Below are 25,983 nucleotides of genomic sequence, written 5' to 3' on the forward strand. Positions count from 1 at the left end.
ATCTACTGAGCTAATGTTAGGGTAAGACTGAGATCTGTTATCAGATACAACTGCAATCAAGCAGTTAACAAATCTTAGAGATATTTCATACTAGCAGCTATCTGGTGTCAAGTCCTGCACTACAGTGGGAGCTATAAAGATAACAACAGTTAAAACTTCTCTGCCAGAAAGAGTGTGTTACAGATGAGCATCTAGTACTTCATGAAAACAACAGAAACCTATAATGGTCTTCTGTTCAAGTTATAAGTCACTAAATGAGATTTTTCACCTGCCTGGATTTGCCAGAGTTTTGCAAATAACTTTCTAAGAAGTCCATCTGTACTGGGTCACTTCCAGGTTAACATGCCTGTGTGTGTACCTTAGTGCAGAGACTCACCTGTGCCCAAAGGGTCTGCTGTCCTTTCTCATCTGTAACACACTGTAGGCTGTTTACAGGAGGTCACTATTTTGTGGAATCCTCTTAACTGTCCAGTGCATTTGGTTTAACCTTCCTGCTTCCTGTATTCTCTGGATTGCCTTTTTGGAACAGATGCCGTAACTGTACTTCATGCCTAGTGGTAGAAACTTGCTCTCCTGCATGCATACAGGTAGAGCAAATGCATGAATGCAGAAGGATCAAATGTTTATCTTATTTTACCAGTGATTACCTTCAATTCCTTACATGTGCTGTTTTTATGATAGTCATGTACTACTTTATCTTCAACTCTTAAGACTGGTCTGCTTTCTGTGCATTTAAAGCATGTTCTCAGAGGACTTCTTTGAGAGCAGTTCCCACTTTGACTGAAGCCCTTGTTCCTATAATAAGACATCTAATTCAGTCTCTTGTTTCTCAAGTTGGATTTACTTTATCAGGCTGAGTAAATACTGCGGTGAAGCATCTAGCACTAATGAGGCTACAGCAGAAGGAAACGTTGGAAGGGATGAAGGAGAAACATCGCATATTGATTTGCACCATAGGTGGGCCTGGCAATAATTCATTTAAGTGGGGGGTAAGCTGGGAGGAGCAGCTTGGAAAAGAATATGGGAGGTATTTGCAAATGGGTGTCTATACTGAGAGCACTTCAGTTTATTTATAGGCATTACATCTGCTGCGTATGCCTCATACATGATTTGAACTGCTGCTTTACTCTGCTGTGCTTAGAAGGACTTCAAAGACAGACTAGGGGAGAGGAAAAAGATGGTGAATTCTGCTACTTCTTTTCTACATCCTCCTTTCTTCTTGGCCCTTAACATTAATAACTTTTATTAGCATTGCAAAAAGTGCTGTTCACAAGCCAAGACCCCTGGGGGCCAAAAGCTGTTTGAGTAGAAGAAAAAAAGCTCCTGCCTTAAAGCGTTTCTCAATCTTTAACGTGAAACCTCAGTAGAGAAAAGCTCGTGATAGAAACTTGCACCATGACATAGATCAAACCCTTTCTTCCCCCCAGTCTTTCTAAACTGGCACAGGGAGAGTCTCTTCCCCCTGTTAAAATGTGTGGTCCTCAACTAACTCCCCATAACAGACTGCAAATCCTGGTCTAGGCACTTTGCTTTTTTTAGAGCTGAGTTTTGTCTTAGTCTGCCCTCCTTTTTCTTTTTTTTTTTTTCTTTTTTTTTTTTTTAAGTGTTTGATAAACCATGGCTGCATTTTCTCCTGGGGAGGAGTCTCAAGGGCTGGAGCTCAGAGTTACAGCCCCCAAGGCTTGCTCAGTGCTGTGTCAGAGGCTCCCCTACCACAGTATTTGTTCTGAGTGTTTAACTGCGTCTGACACCCAACAGCGAGTGTCTGGGGGAGTCTTGCATAATTTAAAACCTAAATGGAAAGTAAAGCGGTTAATGTAATTAGCACCTCCTAATAAGCTAAGCTTGTTTTCTCTAGTGTTTCTCCGGAAGACTCAGATCGCCGCAGGGAAGCGCTGCTCCCGGAGCCCGGCCCGGCCCTGCAGCGGGAGCGGCGCTGGGCTCCCGGCCCGCTGCTGCCCCAGGCTCCTGTCCCGGCTGCGACCACTGGACAGCCCAGTGCAGGCTCTGAGTCCTCCCTCTTCTGCTGCCGCTCGGGTGGAGTTTGAGGCATAAATTAGGTTTCTGCACGCTTTCCCTGAGAAGGGCCAGCGCCCTCCTCCCGCCCCCCTTAGACTACACGTCCCAGGAGCCACTGCGGCTGCTGCCTTGTGGCCGCCGTTGTTAGCGAGGGGGCGCTGCATCCGGGTCTTTCCCCGCGCACGCTCCGCCGCCCCGCGTCTTAACGACCACAACAAGCACGAGCAGCGCGCCGCGGCCCGGCGGACGCCAGCCCCTGACGGCGCCGGGGGCACCGCCTCTCGAGAGCGCTGATTGGGTGAGCCGCATGAGAACGGGCGCCCCATTGGCCCGCAGGAGGACGCCTGGCGGGGATGTCATAAAGGCCAGGTAGGCGCGGAGGCTGCCGGGGAATGAGCGGCGGATCTCGGGTCTTGTTCGTCTCCTGCGGCGGCGGCGGCGGCGGCGGCTCCTCCTCCTCCTCCGTGAGACCCGCTGGTGCTGGCGAGCTGCTGTGAGGCGCGGCGGGCGGGGCTGCACGGGGGGAGAGGAGCCTGGTCTCCCCCCGAGCGGGCCCTGCGGCGGCAGGTGAGATGAGACACTCCCCTCCCTCTTGCCGGCGCGGGTCGGCTCGGCGGTACCGGGCCCTTGGGGGTGCTGCTCCCTCAGGGGCCCTGCGGCTGCAGCGCCGGCCGGGGCGGGGGAGAGGGGCGGTGCTCCAGCCCCTTCCCTCACCTGGCCCCGCCGGCGTGAGGTGCGTCCCTGGAGGGAAGGGAGGAGGTTCCCCGGGGTGGGCTGGGGGCACGGCTCGGGGGCCGCGTCCTGCTGCGCGGTGAGACCGCCCCGAGGTGCGGGGGTGGGGGGCAGCTGCTCCCGCTCCTTTGTTTGCGGGCGCGGGGCTGGGCTGGGTCCGGCCTGCTGCCCTGGTGCGGGGCTGGACCGGGCCGGCGGGAGAGCGGCGCTACCGAGGAGGCAAAGCTGCCGTCTCCTGCTCTGTATGCCCCCAACAGCCCTTGTCTTTATGTATTTCTGGAGTTTTTCTGCAGCTCTGACCCTGCTGAGGGCTCAGCCCTTGTCAGGAGGCTCTAGGCATTAATATCGCAGGTCGGGTTGTCATGTCAGTCATGCAAACAAAATGAAGACAAAAAGGTAGTAGGTAGGACCTGGAATGCTGTCTGAAACTGGAGTCGTAGGACTGCAATGTTACAAATATCGTTTGTGGATTACTGTTGCATGACCTAGATACTCATTTACTGTCTCTTCATAGCTATTTTATTCTTCATCAAGAATAATTTGAAACCATTTAACAGCTACGTTCAGATGTTGTTAGAACTATGCTTGTTTGCTTTATAGGTGAAAAATCCCAAACATGAACAGCAGCGCACCACACCTGTCCTCAAAGCTGACTTGGCTAGAAGTGGAATGTTTCCTGACAGATCTTCTTACAAAGAAGTTGTAAATCCTTTGTAATGGCCAACAAGAAAGAGCCTCCTTTTTTCAATGAAGACAAAATGGGACCGTTTCGCTACAAGCTTCCTTTTTATGAAACTATGGAGCTCTTCATTGAAACGCTCACAGGAACATGCTTTGAACTGCGAGTTTCCCCCTTTGAAACAGTTATTTCTGTGAAAGCTAAAATACAAAGACTGGAAGGTACTATTCTCTATTATTTCAGCATGAAGTTTATCATGTTAGAGGAAGTCTTGTTTTGCAAACTGCAATTGCTAAAATCAAACCAGATAATTTAAATGACTTGTTCAATAATATGTATAAGCTAGACATTTGGTTTATGGATTAAGTTTAATTGGAATTGAGTTCGTCTGTTCTTTGCTTTTTCTATCAGTTCATGGCTTAGGCTTGACTAGAATTGGTATATTTTCTTATATATCATTATTAAGATAAATGTTAACAGTCTACAGTAAATCATTAATTGTTCTGATACTATATGGGATATAGTATTTTTAGTGTTGAAAGGATTCTCTGAAGTAAGAAGTTTGTTAACTAGCAAGGTTATAAATTTGAGTCTTGAAGTACTTCTGTATTGTAGCTGAGCATACTTTAAACTAGGTGTGATGGCTGTTGCATCTTAGGTTAGTCAGTTTATGATACTGTAGTCCCAAGAGCAACTGCAGTGCAGGTGAATCCCAAAGGCAGCTTGAAGTTACTGATTTGAATATTGTTTAGATGAGTGGTCTTCTGTTGGTAGAGGTCTGGCTGAGAAATGCTTTGTCTTAAAGTGATGAACTTGGCACACCTTGTGAAGCGAAAATCTCCTTTAAGTTACAAGGCCAGTCCCAGTGCTAATGCAAGGAGAAAAAATGTAGGTTAGTCCTCTCTCAGCCTTTTCCCTCTATGATGAGAATAATCCTCAGGAAAGAACCTGAGGTGAAGTATGTGCATATACATACTCTAGCTACTTTGTAGCATTGTATCCTCTTTCTCACTTTGGAGGAGGTAAACAAATGCACAAGCTGAGAGTACCAGAGTTGCTAATTTTAAGAAAAGGGTTCCTCTCTCCCCGGTATACCTGTCCACATTTTTTCACGCTTCTATCCATGTGGAACTCACCCTCTGGGAGATGTAATCGATGCTTTAGACTCAAATCTAATATACTCTCTTCCTCTTATGGAAATCTGTGCTAATGGATGGGGATAAACAAAGTCTTAAAATACAGAAGAATTGCAACAATAGAGGGGACTTTTTTTCTACTAAGGTTATGCAGTAGAAGCTCCACTATGCAAATAACTAGAGCTTACATCAGCTTATTTACGTGGATATGCTTTTGTTTTCTGTGGACATGGCTGTAATTAGTCACAAGTCATAGAATGTGTTGAGATGCACTTGGAGGCTAGAGGTGAAACAAGAAAAGGAAAGGGGTTTTCTTCATTATATAATATAGGTGTAGCAGAAATGCAAGCAGACGTGATTAAATACTAAGAGAGAATTAAAAGGGAGCATAGGCAATAGAGTACAGCAGAAGGCAGGCTAGCTGGACAGTGTAGATGAGAGTGAACTTTAAAGGATGCATGAGGAGACCAGTGGGAGATGTGAGGTAGAGGAATTTGAATTTCTTGTGGTCCAAAATGGGAGATTGCAAATAGACATGTTGAGTTATATCTACAGCTTATTATTGTAGGGTGGGTGTTCCCAGCTTAGGAAAGTATCATAACTTGTTAGAACAGCTCAGTAATAAAGTTATAATATTGCTTATTCAGAATTTTGTTCACACATTGTAGTTCATAGGATGATAAGGTAATTAGTGACTTATGTGCTATCTGTATAGATTTAACTTTTAGTAAATTTCATTAAAACACGGAAGATAACAGTTCACTGGTGCTTATAATTGAGTTGTTAGAAGTCAGTTGAAATACCTGGATGTTCCAGAACAGTTAAAATACCTGTAATGTCCTGATTTATGGGAGGAAGAGTTAAAACAGATTGGTTGACTATGTGTGAAGTTGACAGACACACAATGACAAATTAGTTTTGTGGTGTGTGTGGGGTTGCTGTTACATATAAAAAAATAAACAACTTTTTAGTGACAAAGTTTCTACTATAGTGCACAAATTCAAGCAATGAATCACCCAGGTGGAGCAAAAATCCTAAAATAGTAATTTTGTTGTGGTGATTTAGTATGGGAAGCTGAAAGCTTAAATCTGTTTCTGCTCCTGTTTTTCACTTTTTCTTATTGTATTGTGTCAACTTTCATGTAACCTACACTTCTGACTGGAGAATGTCACCTATACTGTTGGGAAACTACAGGGTCCCTACGATGTGTGTGATCCCTGTGGAATCATTTGAGTGTTGACAATGATGGTGTGTAAGCATACAGAAAGACAAGCTTTAGGAAAATTATCTGAGACCTGAGAACTTCAAGAACAAAATCTAAAATCCTATTGAAAGTTAACAAATTTGTTCAAATGCCAGTAATGCCTCTAAATGTAAGAGACTAATAATAAAACTAAATCTAGATGAACTGATCTTTGTCAACAACTGGAATATCAATAGCTGTAGACTGCATTGTGATAAGAAAGGATAATATGGATGGCATGTTAGGAGTTTTATATACTTCTGATACTGTTTGTGATTCTTGGTGCCTGTTTAATGATCTGATGTGGAAAGGGTTTGTTTAGACAGCTGTAGTAGACAGTGGTACCTTACTAAGAAAGAGTTCCAGATATCTAGCTTTGTTTCCAGTTGGTTTTAGTCAGCAAAGAATATGGGTAAAAATTATTAATAAGTTGTAATGCATCTGAAATTCCAGTGCAAGTCTACTTGTAAATTGAAGTTAAAGTAGATCTGATGTATGTTTGGATCAGATCCAGACATTTGTCCTCAGATATGTTCCACGTGAGTAGGCACTTGGTTATCCAAAACTTTAGATTTGTTATCATGTTGACTTTGGAACCACCTAGGGTAAATCACTCCTAGTCTCAGAGTCACTGAATGAGCCTTTTAAAATGGTACACTAGAGAAGAAACACCTCCCTTTGTCTCTACTGGTGGCATAAAAACTAGAACACACACAGCCAACAGAATAGCAGTGTTGCCAGCAGTGCTGCCTGCTCCATTGGTTTTACCTGTTGTTGATTATCTGTATTTGAAAGCAGGATCCTGTATTGGTGGGCGTGGATAGGACAGTACCAGAGTTTCAAGTTGACATGAAAGGCTGAGCTTTAAGATGTGAATGAACTTAAAAATAGCAGGATTTCATTGAAAGAGGAAAAAGTTGTTTTGTTTTGTTTTTTAAACTGGGAATATCTCTTCTTGCCTCCTTCATTGCACAAGTCTTTGTAGCTGCTGGGCTGGAGAATGTTTAGTGATCTTCATTTGGAAACACCAATTACTATATTGATTTTTATAGAAGGAATGCTCGGATACTGTGTTCCTAGTACCAGTTAATTCTTTCATCTGTTAAAGAACCATATATAATACCTGTAAACATGTTTGTTCAGTAGGATAGGATTGAGTCTCAAGGGAGGAGGTGGGGTTTGGGATCTGGTGTTGGTGGTATTATTGTTATTATTAACTTGCGGGAGTTAATTTTCATCCTACATTATGGAGTGTTAAGGCCTTCATTTACATAGCTACCTTTAAAATAAGAAAAACAACTCCATCGTGGTTTGTTCAGTGACTGCAACTGGATTTTGTGATTGCGTATGTGGCAATGTATACCTTTTTAGCTGAAAATTTAGGTGTTCTCTTGTTCTTCTATTACTGCAAATGGGAGAAACAGAACTAGCTTTCAGAGTATATCTTGATTTGGAACGCTTGTGTTCAGCTGACATTGACAGATGCAACTGTAATTTTGTTGTGTGTGTAACCTCAATTCATCATGAGAGTTGGTGTGTGTGGTAGGGGTTTTTTTTTTTTGTCTTTTTGCTGTCATTATTTTGCTGGCTATGTATAGCAGCTTCACTTTGAGAGGAACTGAGTGAATATCAAGCAGGCTTCTTCTGAATATTGTAACTTCTTTCAATATTGTGTTAATTCAGAGTATGTTGTAATTATATTTATTACTGCTTGCATTAGAGGAAATAGCTATGTTCCTGTTAGGGCTGGAGTAAGTGGATTGCATGAGTGTAAAGAGTTTTTAACAGAACCAATCTTGCTTTTCTTCTGTCTGCTACTTTTCCTCTGTCTCCTGCTTGCTTTGCCATTTGCCTGTTTACTGTGCTGATGTAGACTAGAAGTTCATGAAGCTTTTTTAAGCTTATGCCTTGTCTGAGGTGGGAAGACATTTCTGCAAATGCAAGCCTGTGCCCTGGTTAGAGCAGCGTCTGGGAGGCGTAAAGAAGGTCACTTCTGTCAGGAAACTTTGTGGGCCTGGATTCAGTTACTGGTGACTGGCTGTTGTTGCAGCCTCCCCTTGGTCAGTCCTTAGGGTAAAGCACAGATCACTACTGTCCACCATTTACACTAATGTGGATAATTGTCATGCAAACGAAAGTTGGTGGGTTTGACAGTTATGCAAACAGTACTGCTGCTGTAAGTTGTGGGCCTTTGCACCTCTTTGCTAGTGCAGCTGGTTTGTGGGGGGGGAGACTGTCAGCCCCACCTCTCTATGTAAATGTTTAAGGCACATCTGCAGCCACTTCAATAGGCAGCCTGCAGATTCTTCTGTCTTGGAGCACCACCTGGCTAGCCCACTGCCATTTGAGCATCAAAATGTAGCTTATTGCCTGACTTTCCTCTCTTGTCTGTACCAATTTGTAGCAGGTCAGTGATACGCTCATGTGCTGCTTAGGCGAGAGGGCATAGTGGATGGATACCTGGCAGTTCTCATTATTACTGCCAATTTTACATGCTGATATCATGCGCGAATGTCTCCTCAAGAAAGCCTTACTATAATCCAGAAAAGGGACAGCTACTGAGTGTTTTTTCTGCACCTGAGCCTATAAAGCACCTACTGTTTCCTTAGGGTATAAATACGGAATTCTTAGAAAGCAGTGTAAAAGAGAATTAGTAATGAAGGCTTGTCTGTTTGTCTTTAAAGCAGCGTATAGTCTTTTCATCTGTTCATTTCATCAAAAATACATTGTTAGATGAACGAAAACATGTTTCACTGCAGCACTGCTAGTTGCAAGCCAGCCTTTTTAACAAACACTCAGTTTATCAAAGTAATTGGAAATTGCTCCTTGGAGGCTGCTGAAACCATAACAAATACAGACAGTAATGACTGTTTGTAATCAGAAGACTGCAAAACAACACAGAAAAGAACTTCATTGTAGACTCACTGGCTCTTGCCAGCTTGTTCTTGTTTTGCTTACACTGCAGACTTGAAACATAACCAATAACCAGTTATTAAATAGGTGGCAGTGTAGTAGCAATTATGTTAGTCTACTATATGAACATATTCCCCTCATAAATGTCTTGTGGACTTCAGAGGATGCAAGATTTGCATTAAATGCCACACAAGTAAAGTTGTGTTGGTCGTTCATAAAAGAGAAGATATGGAGGTGAGCTGTGGAAAAGGAATTTGTCATCTTATCTAAAACTTAAGTAATAACAAAAGCTCCTCTGAAGTGCACTCCTTCTGTGCAGGGATGTCCACTCAGCAGGTATCCTACTTGCCTATTGAATCTGCTTGGACTTTCACCAGAATCTGGTCCCTGTCTCTTCCTTGCTGGTGATGGGTGTTGGTAGCTTTGTGCCCTTCCTCCAGCTAGGAGGAGGCTGCTTAACTGACCTGTTGCCATAGCTTGCTCAGCACTCTTGCAAGCCTGGGGAGGTTGAGATGTTTTTGGAAACCACCTGGAAGACTCTGATCTCTGTGTTCCTCTCTTCCTAGCTGCTTTTTGTGAAGTCTTACAGTGTAGCACTGCTCCTGGCATGTCCATTTAAGTATCTGAACACGCAATGAATAAAAGTATACGATAAGGTTACTCTAGTGTAACCTTTTGGAAATTATAATTATAGCTTTTGCATCTTAGTCTGAGGAGTAGTGTTTAGACCTTTTTGAATGAGTAGTTCTTGGTCTCTATAGATTTTCATTTTAATTACAATTTGTCAGGTATGCACAGTAAGATCTTAATTACCTGGATTTCACTAGACAAATTGAACAACAGTACTTACAATGCTGAAGGGAAGATTTTATTATTTTTTTTCTTTCCCCAAGGCAAAGATGACAGCTATTCATCCTATTCATCTTCCTATTAACCTTAATTTTTTATTTTATTCTATTTTTTTGGTGATCGGAGATGCCTCATCCTTTCATAACTGTCCTGGTTTGTACTCTGTCAAGAATTTGGAAAATGACAGTGTTGTAATAAAAATGTATGAAGACCTTAGGTTGTACCAGCTTATGCTTATTATCTTTAATGTGTATTACATATGTATCTAAATGAGTTGACTATGCAAGCAAGAAAACAAAGTTCATAATTGTGTAGAATATAGATTTTTAATAAGTAACAAATAATCAGTATGCTTGCTTCCTTTTACTAAAAAATAGCCAAATCTGTCCCAGAACTTGAGCTGAAAATGAGTATTAGTGGGTAAAAATAATAAAATGTTTTGATGGCCTGAAGAACACCCACAACAAAATAAATGTTTGTAGTACGAAGTTTGATTAACTTCTGTGGTACTATATTGTACGTGTGAACTTTCAGGTTCCACACCAAGCAGCGATAAAAACACACATTTGTCTCAGCCGTATTAGAGCTGCTAGCAGTTACCTTAATGCGGCCTAGTCTTTACTGTGAGTAATACAGAATATCAATCTGTGGTTAAATTATTCAGCAGTTCTGTAGTCAGAAGTGTCATCCTGTTTTTCCTGTCTCTAGACATAAAGCTCTGAGGTGCAGTTAACAGGGCGAGGTGGGGGGAATCCATCCTCTGATGCCTGGAAAAGAACAAGTATCCAAAAAGCCTGAAGCAATTGAATACTCCTGCAGGCAGGTTGCTTGTTGAGCCAAAAGATAGCACTCTGTGTGTGAGCACAACACTACTGAAAATCTTAACTTTGTTCTTAACTATTTTGGAAGTTGGATATCACAACTGAGGGCTGCTCAAGTGCCTGTTCTTGTCCTTCCTTTCTTCCTTCCCCTATGGTCACCTTTCTTGCCTCTCTTCCTTTACCCCCACGTTCTTCAAAAAGCAAAACTCCCTGAAAGCCCTCCCAACAAACTCAAATGTTAATACTCTTTTTTTTGTTTCGTTTAGGTATTCCTGTCTCTCAGCAGCATTTAATTTGGAATAATACGGAACTGAAGGATGACTATTGTTTGAATGATTATAAGTAAGTATATAATAAAATTGCAATGTGTGTTTCTGGATGATTATTAGCAAAAGCAATAGAGAATGCTACAAAAATATATTTATTGTTATTTACAGCATTTCAGAAGGCTGCACTTTGAAGTTAGTTCTGGCTATGCGAGGTGGACCTATTAACACTAGAAGAGGTAGGTGTTTATGCAGTTACAAAATAATGGTTTTCATGGAACATCTTCCAACTGTAAACAGCTTCTCTTAGAGAAGCATTTTAGACAAGCAGACTTCAGTTCCAAATTCATTGGAAAAATACTTGACAAAAACTGAGGGATTTTTTCCCATCTTCCTTAGCATACCAAGTACACTGTCCTTTTCATTTTGCTTAGGCTTAGTTTAACAGGTACCTTTGTATGTATAGAATCATCAAGCCTTAAAATCAGCAATTTTTCACCTGCAGAAAAAGAGATACTGTAATATCATTATACAAATATTTTTAAAAACCTGGGTAGTAAGAATCAGACATTGGTTTAATCTGATGATAAGCTGGTTTATATGGATCCTCTATAGAGGAAAGAAAATGGATAAAATCCTCGTGATAATTTTCACTTGGAAAACATTCAATATATCTTCTAGCTTGGGAATTCCCATTGTAAACTGAGCTGAGCTCTTAAAGGTGATCAAAATAATAATAGTAATGGCAATTTGGTTTTATTCTCCTTTTCCTTTTTGTAGTTCCCATGGAAGACCCTATCAGGGAAATGGCTGAATACATGGATCCCAGTAGAGATGAGATCTGGGAGAAAGGGCCGTCCAACAAACAAGTTACCTTCTTAGTATATCGAGAAGGAGATCAGTTGAATTTCTTCCGTGTGGTAGACCGGGGAGATGGCACTTTAACACCATTATCTGAATCTTTGAGGTAAAGTTGGTTTTAATCTTTATTCTTCAAAAGGGGAATGCTGTATAATTTTCAGGTTTATTTGCTGACTTTACCAAAAGAATATCTGCAATATGTCTGGAGTGTTGCAAGAATTGTGCTATGAGGGCTACTAAAATGCTGTAACTTGGTGGCCTAACATTACAGTAGTATTTTGTGGTCACTGTTCATGCTGACAGTCATCTGTCACTGTGTGTGTCAACAGAGTGAGGTAAAGCTGACCTTGTGCTTGAGGCAATTTTCACAGGAGAGTCGATTTGGCAATGAAGAGATTTAAAACTTTTGTTAAGTATTTACTCTTCCATTTTAAGGCATTTGTTTTGTTTTATAAACATCTGTTCACAGCATAAGCTTTCTTTTTTGTATGGATATGACTTGACCAAGTGATTAGACAGGAAGATAGTAGATGGGCAGTGCAAAATCCTGAAAGGGTTTGTCTGAAGTTTCAGAGAAACTGGGGGAAGGGAAGAGAGGTGTTTTGTTTTGGGGGAATTGGTTGTTCTTTGGTTTTTGTGCTCTTGGGTTTTTTTGTTTGTTTGATTGGTTTGTTTGTTTTTAATATATTGAAATAATTGCAAATAGAGCTAGCCTTTGTACATAATTAGGCCTCAGATTAGCTACTGTTAAGGCACCAAACTTGTCTCAATCACTGTCACAGAACCAAAGTACTTTTATTGTCAGAAGAGCAAGTATGTCACTTAAGCTACTATATTGTAGTAAACAGATTAGCAGTCAAAATTGATGATATCTATTAAAAATTATTAGATTTTGTCTTTATACTGTGGCTTTTGGGTAGTTTTTTTTAATCCCCTGAAGAACTTAATATTTGTACAACTGTAAGGAAAGAAGTCCTTATTCTGGGGACTAGCTGCGTTTTCTCCAAGGCTAACACTTGCACTGTTTTAAGTAACTATTCCTATTTGCAAAGTGAAAGCAAGAGTTTTGTACTGGATTTATGTTCATTTTGATTCTGTGGGTTCAGAATGATATTGCACTTTTGTAACAGATCTATACTTAAAAACTCCAGGCTGAATGAAATATCAGTGTTGAATTCCCACATAGTTGCATAGAGCAGGAAGAGCTAGTGTTTGATATACAACTACTGGAGAGAAATAAGAGGAAAGATACAAAGATGTTAGATTTGAGATCTTATCTTTCAGCCCCTGCACTGTTTTTCAGTAAACAGCCACATATGGCATTGTGTATAGGTGTGAAATAGGTAAAACCCACCATCATCAATAAGAACTAAGAACCTCGCTGCTGCATTTGCCCTGGACACACTTCTGGAAAGAGGAACAGGCATGTGTAATTCGTGTTCCCACTGATACACTGCATATTACTAAATTGTTACTTTTTACCTTTTAACTCCAAAAAACACCCTAATGAATCCAAAGAGAAGGGACTGTGGATGCTGAACTGTAAGTTGATGCAAGAAGTTGTCAGCAGCTTGAACCTTTATTTTTCCATATAACAGACTCCCTGGTATCTGCCTATGTGTTCAAATTCTGTGTGTGATGATTTTTTTTTTCCTCATTTAAAACTAGTGTGGACAACTGTGTGAATTTCTTAGTACTTCTCAAGTAATCCTAGTGTATAAATTAAATAATAATTTACTTGAGATTGGCTAAATGTAGCAAACCAAGGAAATAAACCCCACTCTTTTGGCTCTTGCAAGGCATCATGGTAAGCCTTTCAAAGCACAACAGCATATATAAAAGCAAATTACATTGTGCGTAAGAAATGTGCTGTCACTGGTCAAATGATCTAGTTAGGTTGGAAGCCACCTGAGTTGAAAACATTGAACTCAAGCTGTTTTTCTTCCTCTGTGTCTTCTATGGGAGTTCATTTATTAGCTTTTCTAATAAGGGAGACAGTCATTGGGGAAGGGGATGGGGGTGGTGAGGAGCAGAAATCCTAATTTTTGAATTTGTTGTTATGGCCAGGTCAGACTTTTATGGGAAATGGAAAAAGTAGCAAAGGGAAGGGAAAATGGAAACAAATTGGACATTTTCACTTCATCTTTATAGAGGAAGGCTGTAAATCACCCTGAATACTAGTATTTTCTGCAGTCACAGTTAAATGTGTGTATATGTGTGGGCATACTGGTGACTGAGCATTTTGAGGCACTTGTTTATCAGCTTTTTTCAATTTTCTTACATGTGGAGCAGAATTTAGTGACTGCAGTTTAGAAATGAGGCACTGGTTTGGGTTTTGTTCTGTAGTTCTCCAGATAACTTTATCTGTGGTTAATGGTTAAAACTTGGCAAGATGTAAGTATATAAAATTATTATTGTCTCTGGATTAAAAGAAAATAGTTGAAGTAGTGGTAGAGGACTGGCAAGCACTGGTGTCAAAAGTATTTCAACAAGCTACTGGTCATTTTTGAGGCATGCAGGGAAGCAGCTGAATCACCGTCCCTAGAGGTGTTTGAAAGACATGTAGATGAGGTTCTTAGAGACATGGTGTAGTGCCAGTGTTAGGTTAACAGTTGGCCTTTACAATCTAGAGGGTCTCTTCCAACCAAAATGATTCTATGTTCCAAGCAAGATCTCAAGAATGTTGACACTTATGGACAAAGTAAACTTGAAATTTGACCATTGGAAAATGGGCTAAAAGTATCATGAAAAACAAGGCTCCGTGTCCAAGCTTTATAATTTTTACAGTCACCTTAAAGCAAAAAATCCTTTTGTCACTCAATTTTTCTTAATGTTTTTGGCTCCTACTTAGGCAGAAAATGCAAGAAAAAGAATAACAATTTTTTTTACATTAGGAACAAACAAAAAAACACCACACCAACCATGCAAGACACATCACTTTTCTTTCTATCATTACCCTGAAAGAAGTTCAAATAATTGTTTTGAGTTTGTGACTTAAATCTTTGCAGAGTTAAAATTCTGAGATGAATCCTTAGTATTGAATCTTTATGAGGAGAGATATGTGATATGTATGCTGACTGTCCCCATATGAAGCGCTTCAATTTTTGGTAAGAAATGACTGGACTGTTTTGCTGACTCTTGTGTTGAATTTGCTACCATCTTGCTCTTAAAGATCTGTCTCCCAGCTGTGCTGCATTCAGAATTTTGCTGCATTTTAAGAAATGGATTTGGAGAGTCAGTACAAAAATACTGGCTCTTGACTAAGGGTAGCAGACTATTTCCAAGAATCAGTTAAAATGCCAACTCTAATTAGTGAATTTTTAGTACTGACTTTCTCATGACCTTTAGTTCTTCTTTGGTCTCTTCTGGAGAGTAGAAACTTAAGCTAAATCTACTAAGACATTTCTGTGAACATGTGGGAATTGCATGATTGTCACGATTTCTAGATGCTGACAGCCTATTGGAAGAATTAAAACTCTAATGTGTACTGTATGCAGTGTTGAAAGTGCATCAGTTTGTAATTAATTGGACACTCCTAATGCTTGTTTCATTTTGCTGCAAGATGTTGGATGTGTGTTAGTGATTAATGCTTCATAGGAAAACTGAGTCAGATACTGACTTTAAAATATTGAGGTTTTGCATTCTGTTAGAATACAGAATAGAAGAAGGCAATGTGATGCTATAAATTTCCAGTGATTATTGAATTAAAATATTTTGTCTTGGGTCTAGCAATTCTAATCTGTTATTTTTTTTTTTCCAAATGTGAGTCTCTTTGGAAACCTAAACTGATCCTTTTTTATTTTTTTTTTGTTTTTATTTTGAAAAGGAGAAATAGAATATCACATCCACACGGGTGACCCCTCCATTTCCATTTTTGGTGAGAACACCCCTCAGGATGGATAGAAATTTGGACTTTCCTTCCATGCCAGTGTCTGGTTAATTGGAAAACTGATCAGCTTGTTGTCTGAGTCACACAGTTAACAGCTTTGGCATACCTTCAGGAGACATTTTGGAACTGGATATCCCCTCTGGGGGGAAAATATATAGTGAGTGTGAACCAACTGTATATGGTATAACAACTTCCCTTCGCAGAAGCGTGGCTGTGTTCTGATTTCAGCATCATCACTTTGCGTGAGCATCTAATAAGGAATGATTATATGCTGAAATAAATGGATTTGAAATGCCTTTATATACAGTTTTACATAATGCTTTGTCAACAGATCAACTGCGGATATGACTTTCTAGTTGTGAGAATACTCTACATTGAAAACAATTAAATGACTTGATTAGAGGGTAAACACAAACTTTTTTTTTTCAGTGGTGGTTCAGTTTATAACTTATATGCTGATGATGAAGATGAAACAGAAGCATCACCTTCTGGCCAACAGATTATTGAGAATTCAATTACTATGAATAAAATGAAACTGCTCAAGGCCAAGATGGAGAACATGAATCTGAGTAAAAAGGTGAAATTGTGATTTGAATTTTGCTATTGTAAAATGCCTTGCACTTTCCTAGTACTGGCTTTTCTAAAAAGCAGGTCAGATACTTTGCGGTCTTGGGAAGTGAAGTGATCAAGGGTAGATTATTTTGTTTCTGTTGTTTAAGTAAATGCTATTGCATAAATGTTCTGCTGATGGGACATTTGCTTTACTTGGATCTACCTGTTCTCATTCAAAGAATTCACCACTGGTCCTGGATTTGAGTGGGTGTTCTTTTGGATTTTTTTTTTTTTCTTCTGATACGTTAAGTAGCATTGCTTTGCAATACTGCTGTGGCAAAAATCAATGTTTCTCTTAAATGAAGCTTCACTAGAAATACTGTAACTGAAAAGCCTATGAAATTGAATATGGGAATGAGATTACCTAGACCATAAAACATTTGTTGGCATTCATGCCTGCCTAGGTTAACTAGATGTAAAATGAAGTTATAATGCTTTCATTGTTCATCTTGTTTGAGACCCTAAGCTCTTCTGGATAACTCTGGCGTTCTGGATTCCCTTTTCTATTCCTCTGACATGTGGCCTCCTTACTAAAAAGCCTTTTCTGATTATAATCTTTGATTTTATTTTTCACATTTTGAGGTGAAGTCTAGATAGCTAGTGATGGATAAGGGAGTCAATAGAATGAATTGGTCCTTTCTGGCTTTACATTTTCTGAATTCCTGGGAATATGATCTCAGTCAGGTCTTTGAATGTAACTGTAATTCAAATGCTAACTGTTGTTTTATGTGTGTTTTGGTATTTTTTAATAGCCTAAGAAAACTGTTAAGGCGAAACCTCGTCCTCCAATGACTCCTCGACCATCTAGTGGCTCAGTGGCTGCTGCTCGTCACCGATTTCTAAGAGTGCTCCCCCAGATCGGACAGTCCTGCCTACCTCCTCCTGGGAATTCATGTCCCTCAGAGTCTTCCCAAAACACACTTTCAGCATTGGCTACTTTGGCCACTGCTGGTAGAACAATACCATCCACAACTAATGACTTTCTGAAGGAAGATGACACTTGGCAGAGCAACTCTTGGTCTCAGTCTGTTAGTAGCATCAGGTTACCACCAAAAATATCTCGTGTAGAACTAGAAAATGCGAAACTACCTTCAAATAGTATTCTTACTCCTGTTTCATCTCTGCCTGCAAATTCAGAAAAAGCATCTGAAAATATGACCTCCTCAACTGAGGAGGATGCTGTTTTGTTTCCAAATCTAACCAATGTAGAACTATATGGAACAGAAGAAAAAATTCTACCTGAAACAGATGCTTTTGCTTTGTTAACAGAAGCAAGCACCACTGAACAGTGTAGTGAGATATACGACATAGGAAAGATGAACCCGGAACTTGAACTGTCTGATGGGGATGAAGAATCTAAGGTTGTAGAGCAGCACAGAAAACCTATTAGCAAAGTGCTGAGCGCTGCAGCAACAGGGGCTGGTCTTCTCAGTACTCGTGAATTAAGTCCTCAGAAAAATCTGCTTTTGTCACCTCTTCGGTATTCGGCACGAGTGGCACATCACAATTCTCCAAAATCACAAACACAACCCAAATGCTTTGAGGCTGGTAACTTGAGATCTACAGTCTCTCCAAACATGCTTCGATCATTGGAAGTCCGTAGTATAGCAGACTCCTCTTTTTCCAGGACTAACAGATTTCGTAGTGTGAAATTAGAGTCACTTGGCAAAAGACCTGATGCAATTTCTAAAACAGAGGCTAGGGACATCACAGATGTGGTGAACAAGGCATCCAAAGAACCTATGAGTTCTGTAAGTAACTTAGGATTTCTGGCTTCGCTGGCCCGAAGCACAAACCGGGAAAGTTTACAGAGTTCCTGTGGGACAGGCAGGTTTCGGACTTCTGGTATTGCACTACCTACAAACCTGCAGCATTTTCAGGAAGAAAGTTTTAGGAAAACTGCTCCTCCAAGTGAAGCTGCTGAATACATTCTAGTGAGTACTAATGTTTCCAAAGAAATTGAAGTTTTGCTCTCTTTGCTGGTACTGGCATTACTGGCATTATGAAAACTACTTTTATGTGTGTGTCTGTATGTCTTTTCAGGGGAGGCAGATGGGTAGGGGGAGGTGTACTTAAATCCCTGTAATTCTGAAACTGTTTTCCGAGTTCCTGTTGGTGTCTTGACTGCCTCTCTATCCAAACAAGTCCTAGAAGTAATTTTTCATAAAAATCAAAGTGGCTGGTCAGTTCACAACTAAACTTTTTAGTTTATGTAATGATACAATTCTGAGTGTGTTTGCAGTGTCATCTGACTGCTGCTGCTCACTAATTGTCATTTATTCCAAAGTTTGCCCTGTGACTTGCACCATATGTGCCTAGCTTCAGATCTCTAATGTACTTAATTTTGGTGTGTTGTAAAGTATGGGGAGCCTATTAAATAGTCATTTTGAGGAAGGCCTTATATTGCGGAATTTTCGTTTTACGTACAGAAGTTGTCCTGGACTCTTTGTAGGTACGTTGATTGATAAAACACTGATTTCAAATAAGCTGATACCAGACTGCGTAACTTTTAATTTAATTTCCATCTGCTAGTAATTTCCCTGTGGAAATTTTTTTTTTTTTTAGTCTGCGCATGGGCTTGGAATGAATGGAAGTATTGCAGCTGTAGGGAAAAGAGTAGGTAAGTAACATGACTTAATAACTCAAGATGGCTCTTTGATCTTTCCTGATATATCACATATGCAGAGGACAAGAATCACTTATCTTTGTAAGGCATACGTCTTTCAAAGTCCTTGCTGTGTTACACTTCTATAGCATGGTATAACTTTCAGTATTTTAAGCAATTCTTTAACATGCAGATGTCATCTAGATCTTAGGTAGATCTGTGACTTTTTCCTAGCTTTTTTGGTACTTAATGAATCCTGCATGTCATCTGTAGATATAAACATGACTTTCAGCTCTTAAGTTTCCAAGAGGTCACTTCTGTGAATACTTCTGAGTGTACTAAAATCAGAGCAGAATGTATTGGTAGCATTGTCTTTAGGACTACAGCCTTAGCCAGAAGGATTTGGCAAAAGAAAAGTGGGGAGGAACCAATAAGGGCGGGGATGCTGAAGATTACTGATACAGTGCAGATTTTTCTCTTATTTTTTTTTGTCATGGGCATAATTCTTTCTACCCTACTCTTGGTAACTGTGGCATGCTTAATGCTTGACATTACTGAAAATGGATGTGTTGTGCCTAAATACTATTTTCTGATGTGATTAATTCTCTCAGGAGGAATGGAATTGTCTAGATTAGTACTTTAAAACTCTTAAGACAGCCAGCTAAAGATTCTTAGCACAATCAACTTGTCACATCTTTGACTTGCAGTTTGCAGGTTTTCTTTCTGTATGACCATTGGAAAAGAGAGGCAGGCATGTATTCCAGGATTTTAAGTTCTAGGCATAGAGAATGAGCTAGAATATAGATCTTCAAACAGCAGCCGCAACAGGAAAAACGATGCAATTGTAAGAATGTGGGAGCAAAAGCTGCTAAAATAGTGGACCGTATGTTTGTTTCACAACTAGGTGTGCAGTTTTGAGTTGCCAGTCAATTAACAGGTCTGTCCTTACCTACCCACATCTGCATGATGGAGAAGCCTACTGTCATCTGTGTCATATTGGATAGAAATGTGAAGACAACACTCCTCTGGTGTATCTAATGTCAGACAAAAGTGTGTTTTCCAGAAGGTTCCAGACATGAGAGAGACAAAGTTGGTGTTGTCATATCATGCAGGCTCTTGAGAGAGAGGCGGCTGGTAGTGGTCTGTTGTATAACTGGCCAAAGGACAGATTCAGTTTACATTTAATTGTTGTAGGGACTATCAGTGTGAGGGCAGGTGTACTGTTTTTTCTGTTTAAGTATGGTCCACAGGGGATGCTGTCTTCAAGCTCTGTCTTTTTCACAAAGTGGGCTAACTAATGCTTCTGAAATAGCATGCTTTTAGGTAATGAAATTGATAGCCTGGAAGTTTCAATGCTAGATTGCAATAGGATAGCACTGGCTGATAGCGATGACTGCAGTGTAATAGTGGCTGCCTGGTGTTACTATTGAATGCAGCTTGGTGTATCTCAGCTGAGAAATGACTGTTGGGATTAAAGGTGTGCTGGACAAAAAATACTTCTGAACTCATCAAGTCCCTTATGGGAAGCATCCTGACAATATAGTAGTAGAAGCACTGAAAGAATGTTTGAGAGGATGCATTGCTCACTTTTACTGTTCTAGAGTATGGTAAATATGCATAAGCAGGTTGTGGACGAAGAGCTGCTACAGAGGCAAGGAAAATACCTTTTCTTTACGTACTCTCCCGTAATAAAGCAACAGCCAAGGATTACAGGGGAGAAGGTTGGAGTAAAGTGAATGTTTAAGTACAGAAATTTTACAAATATCTGCAAAGTGCTTTAGGAAACTTTATAGCTAAATAGAGGCCTGTAGTCTAATAATGTATTTTACTTGCAATTAGCAGTACCAGCAAGATTTTAAAATATTGCAGTATTTATTTGGCAAACTTGAGTTATTAGCTACTGAATATATTAAATGCTAGCTACTCAAATGCCCAGTTGATTCTTTGGAAAGCCATTGTTTGCAATGCTTTCCCAATCACTTTGTGTTTTCAATTTGCATTTTGGGAAGGCCATCAGGAGATGTGTTCCTTGATTTCTTCTGTAACTTCTGGCTTATGTGAACTTTTAACAGGTGTTACTAATGGGTCTAAGTCTTGTGTTGTGCTGCCTCTTCCAAAGGTGTTCACAGGCTTTTGAGATGTTTCCTGTTTCAGCTTGTTGGGTTTTTTTCCTCCATGTTTAGGCTTTGGGGTTCCCACCTGAAGTATCCTAAGAAACGCAAAATGAAGCTGGGTTTCAAAAGATGACATTTAACTAGTTTTGTGATCAGGAATAAATAAAAATAAAATGTCTTTGCTCTCTTTCTACCTCTGAAAGCAGGTGAAGCAACCCATCTTCCACCTGTGAATGGCTCAGTTCAAGCAAAAAAGAAAATTGCAAAGCATTGCTTTCTTTGTGGCAAGAAAACTGGATTGGCAACCAGCTATGAATGCAGGTAGGCTGAGTCTATGATCAGCTGTTGTTTAAAATTAAAAGCTGGGCTAACCAAAAGGTTTTCTGTGCTGTATGGTATTCCTTAAGCATAGCAAATCAAGAGACGACCTTCAAAGAAGTTGCAGTTCTCAGTTCAGCAAAACTCCAGGAATTAAAATTCAGGAATGTTGTAGCTGTTCTGCTGTTGAGATGTATGTTCTTCCAGGAAAATCAAGAAATGCAAGATAGCAAGAAATAAATAACATGATTACAAATAAAGAACTATGACATTTTATACTGGTGCAGGGAGAAATTGCTGGAGGTTTATCTCTGCGAAGTTCCCCAGCAGTAACTATATTGTTAACAACTTGAAGAATATCTGGATTTGTTACAATTTTTCAGAAAATCTCCCTCAGATTTGGCCCTGTTACAACACACCTGCGGTTTGTGAATTTATATAAGTTTGTGTTTCACAACCGTGTTATTTTTACATGTTTTCTATTTCTTGTGAGACTTCAGTCATCTTTGAGCATCTCAAAAGCAGAACATCAGAGTACTGGTTCTCCAAATCGTGACTTGTAGGTGATAGAAGGAGACTTCATGCTTGGTGGTGATCACTGGAAACTTCAACAAACAAACAAAATATCCACAAACAAACAAAAACCACCGCAAACCAACCAACTAAAACCTTTGTTTGATCTTTGTTCTCAAAATATTGTTTCCCACGGGAAATTATTTTCTCAGCATTGTTTCATGGTTTTGGGATTTACTGCGCTGTGAGGGTTACATTTGAAGCTGATCTTGGTTCCTGCCAATTAACAGCAAAATGAACAAGACTTCTGCCATTGGGGAATTGTGTTGGAGAGTTTCAGGGTGAGGAGCTGCCTCCTTTACTGACTCTTCAGTCTTTGATTTTGAAACAGTTTTGGACAGTGCACTCTTTCCTGCTGAGCAAATAACTGTAAGCTCCTAGAAGGAACTAAGCAGCTTGATTAAGGTTAAAAATGAGGCACAGAAAAAGGGGGGGGAAATCGCACATCCCCCAAGAATAGTATTCATTCTAGTTTCAAAAGGAGCAACCATATGACCTTTTACTAGAATGAAACAAATAGAGAATACAGTTGTTTGAGGAAACTGATGATTGAGGGACCAAGAACCAAAGCAAAGTAAATTAATTACCAGGCACACAAAGCCTCAGGAACAGCTGCAGAGTTAATTATGAACCCGGATAGGTAGGTAGATAGAGGATTATCATCTTATATTGAGACAGGAAGTTGGATAAGTAATACTTAATCTGTTTCACAAGAATTCTGATTTTGAATGATGTGACTGTTTTACTGTCAAGAAGCACCTTTATCAAAAAATCAGGCAGCAGGACAATGACATCGGTCTCCACTAAAAGCACCTGTTGAGATCAGATGCAACATCCAGAGTATACTTTTCTTCTGTGAGGAGTCTTAGCTGCTGAGCTGTCAAGTTACAAGACAAAAAATCAGTCCTAACTCATTGAAATTGCAACTGATATTGGAAAGATGCACCCTACCCAGTCGAATAGGAAGTCATGTTCTATATAGTTAGCCTGTCTGCTGTCTTTACATGTGTCTAACTGTGTATTTATTAATCTCAAATGACTAAGGTGAATTTATGCCAGGGAGAAGCTGTCCTGAACAAAACATCTATCTTGGTGGTCTGAATGATGTGGTATTTTTGCATTGAAATGCATTATGTGGATTTCACCTGATGCCATTATTTTAATTCTGTGGTTTTGTCCTCTGAATTCTACCAGCTGATTTTGTGTGAGGTCTTTAAAAAGAAATTAAATAAATCAAAGACCATCGTTCTTAATTATTGTGTTTGATCCTTGCTCACTGGTGCTGGGAGTACTGATCTTATTTAACTTCCCAGCTGAAGAGACTGTTGTGTCAAAACTGCAACATTCAGTTACAAAAATGCCATTTTGTTTACTCCACCAGTTAATGTTATCAGTCAGGGATTATTAGAATCTGAGCAATTATGTCAAATAAACAAGACATGATTAAGCCAAAGGGCTCCCAGCATGTCAGAGAGTTAAAAGCTTCTAAAAGTTTATAACTTTTGATATTCTTGATTCTTCAGATGTGGAAACAACTTCTGTGCAACGCACCGGTATGCAGAGACTCACACCTGCACCTACGACTATAAGAGTGCAGGGCGAAGGTATTTGCAGGAGACCAATCCCATCGTTAGTGCACCAAAGCTTCCCAAAATCTAACATGGTTGTGCTGCATGTGGCTGCTCTGCCATTGAAGAATTGTATTACATTGAGAGAAGCACTTGCTTAGACTGCATAATTTTGCCATGCTCCATATTTAAAGATTTGCCAAGTAACAAAAGCACATGAGGATGCATCCTGTTGAAGAATAATGTGAACACTACTGCAGTTAAAACTTTTCTTCTTTAGTGAATGAAAAGTTAAATATTAGTTTTTAAAAATTTACACTATGGTTTTACTGTTACTGCACGTTTTGTGTTGTGTTTTATATTTGGGAAAGCTATTTCACTAGACAAGTCTTTAAAAGATGCACTTTACTAACTTTATTTACTGTAATAACCAGACTTGAGGGGGTGTTATGATGAGGGTGTCATGTAACGTCTTCTGTGCTCTTGCGTTTTTTGTCCATTGCGTGTTATCTTTTAAGTTATTTCACTAGAAAGATCCTCCTCCTCCCCCTCCCCCTTTCTTCAAACCGCTTGTTTTGAGTTTCAGGGGGTAGTTTATTCCACCCCTCTGTTCCATTCGGATTGGCATTCATACACTGTATCCATTCTGAAAATTGCACATCATGTTAATCACATTTTCTTAAAATAATACTGTTTATATGGCAAGTTTGTTTTTAAATTGAAAGTTCCCCCTTTGTTGCCATTAAATATAAGGAACAACTTATTTTAACTTTTTTTGTAATGCTAGATTTTTTTAAGACTTCACAACTTGGTTTGTTAAGATGTTGAATGCTGTTACTGGAAGAAATTCTAATAAATATTAAATTTTATTATGGTTTATGCTCTTATAAATGCACAAAATAACTTTTATTATCTTACAGCATGCTCCTAAATTGGGCTTTGTTATAGGAGGGAGGGGCTATTTTTTATGTTTTCAGAAGCACTGGCTTATCTCTGTTCATACTGAAGCTGGCGTGAAAATTCCCACCAACTTTGTTAGGAATAGTGTGGCCAGCACCATGTGCTTTAAGTAAACTGCTCGAAGTCTTACAGATGATACACTAGCAAAGAGGAAATGGGTGTTGAACAAATGGCATGGATTAACCTGCCGCCTTTCTTCACTCCAGCTGATACTGAACAAAGGCAGTTCAGTACTTGCATGAGTCACATCTAATGAGCACGTAGCTGCTGGAGAAAGTGGTGTTGGAAGAATATACCTTCTGAAAGCCTTTCCTCTTTCATTCCCTTAACGTCTCTGAAATATTTTTCTAAGTTTATGTTGCTTGAGGTGTTCTAGTATAAACAGATTAATAGAAAAACCTACAACAAACCACCAAAACAAAAGAAACCCCTCTGCATTGCATATAGACAATTGAATGTCACGGTCCCTTTCTTGCCAGAGTTCTTTAGCTGCATAGCTGTTGTGATATTAAAATGATCTGTGCAGCATTCCAGTTGAACAGTAGCAGCTGATGAGCATGGCAATCAAAAGCTGGGCCAAAAAAAAAGAAAAATGATCACTGAAAGGAAGAGACGTTACTTGGAGAATTCTCATCCTTGGAGAAAATCCATTTCATGTAGTCTGCCAGAAACCTTTTGGACTTTTTCAAAGAGTAATGACCTTGGAACAAAATTTTCAAAATGATTTTTCTGGGCAGTGATAAGGTAAAATGGTAGTTCTGTGTGTGTGACCTCTAGGCTTATTTCTTCTTACTGGACAAAGTTGCACTGAGTATGAAGAACATGTTGTTACTGAGCAGTGCTAGAGCCTGTGAACATGCCTCTGGTTTTTATTTCATCTCCACCATGGCACAACATTTGATGCTGAAGGACAGTAATAAGGAACAGGCAAAAGTACTGGTGTCTTCCCAGCAATTACTTATTTTGCAGCTCAGCAACTTTCTTAAGACAGAGCTATTAGTTATCTTGTATGTACAGCAGAGATTTGGTAAGAAGTGGAATTAAGAGAATATCAGATGTCATTGCGTAACCTGATTTTTGCATTAGTATAATTATTAGGAAGTTATTTTACAGTGCATTAGAATGGCTGTACTCAAATTTAAGGAAGGCTACGTAACTTAAGATGCGTGGCAGGAAGTCTCCAAATAAAATCTCAATTGTGAATCTCCCTTTCTGCATATGTATAATGAAGGGCACAACAGTCCTTTTCAGAAAATGCAATTTAGTAATCTAATTTCCACATATGTAGCTTCTCATTTTGATTATACCTCATGGAGTCTTTATTTGTGCAGAACTCTTCTGGTTTTGTTCTCATCTCCAATACTGTGTTATAGACATTCTTATTTTCAACCAGTAGTACAGCCCTAAGAGCACTGAAGTTTGTAATAAACTGTTTTAGTTGCTAATTTGTATGCTATTGGGTTTTACCAAATCCTGCGTTGGACTGTGCTATGGATTACTTACTGTTTACTGTGTAAATTTAGCTAAATGGTTTGATTTTCTGAGGATTAGTCAGTGCTCTGTGGCGCTATGCATCTGTGTAGACAAATGTTTAGCTTTTGTGTATTTGTTCATGTAATTAGATTGTATCATAAAGCATTTACACAACGTAAGTTTAACAATTACTTTTTTTGTGTGCTTCTCTACCTTCCTGTCAAATGTTTTTGTATTACTCTTTTATGCTTGAGGACCTGTGAGGCATAGCCAGGCTATTAGTCTCTTGTTGAATGACCTCTGGGATTCTTGGTGCCAAATTGGTAAGTGCCACAAAGGTGTCAGATCTTGA

The 25,983-nt window shown here is 39.6% G+C and overlaps 1 protein-coding gene across 4 annotated transcripts; it reads left to right on the plus strand.

The window, feature by feature from the left end:
- The first annotated feature begins 38 nt into the window (after positions 1-38).
- Positions 39-24,067, plus strand: ZFAND4 (zinc finger AN1-type containing 4). Of its 4 annotated transcripts, none has more exons than XM_082054759.1 (11): positions 39-957; positions 1,859-2,586; positions 3,352-3,651; positions 10,659-10,734; positions 10,830-10,897; positions 11,439-11,625; positions 15,838-15,985; positions 16,773-17,954; positions 18,586-18,640; positions 20,943-21,060; positions 23,154-24,067. In XM_082054759.1, the coding sequence occupies exons 3-11, from the start codon at positions 3,468-3,470 to the stop codon at positions 23,287-23,289; spliced, it is 2,154 nt and encodes a 717-aa protein (XP_081910885.1). In that variant the 5' UTR covers positions 39-957; positions 1,859-2,586; positions 3,352-3,467; the 3' UTR covers positions 23,290-24,067. The 4 variants fall into 4 exon arrangements, 3 of the variants coding, with proteins under 3 accessions (XP_081910885.1, XP_081910887.1, XP_081910886.1); XM_082054761.1 differs by having other exon boundaries at positions 20,946-21,060; XR_014184255.1 differs by lacking the exon at positions 18,586-18,640 and having other exon boundaries at positions 20,946-21,060; positions 23,154-23,290.
- The last annotated feature ends 1,916 nt before the right edge of the window (positions 24,068-25,983 follow it).

Source organism: Streptopelia decaocto (assembly GCF_964273445.1).
Source record: "Streptopelia decaocto genome assembly, chromosome: 5".
NCBI classification, from domain to species: domain Eukaryota; kingdom Metazoa; phylum Chordata; class Aves; order Columbiformes; family Columbidae; genus Streptopelia; species Streptopelia decaocto.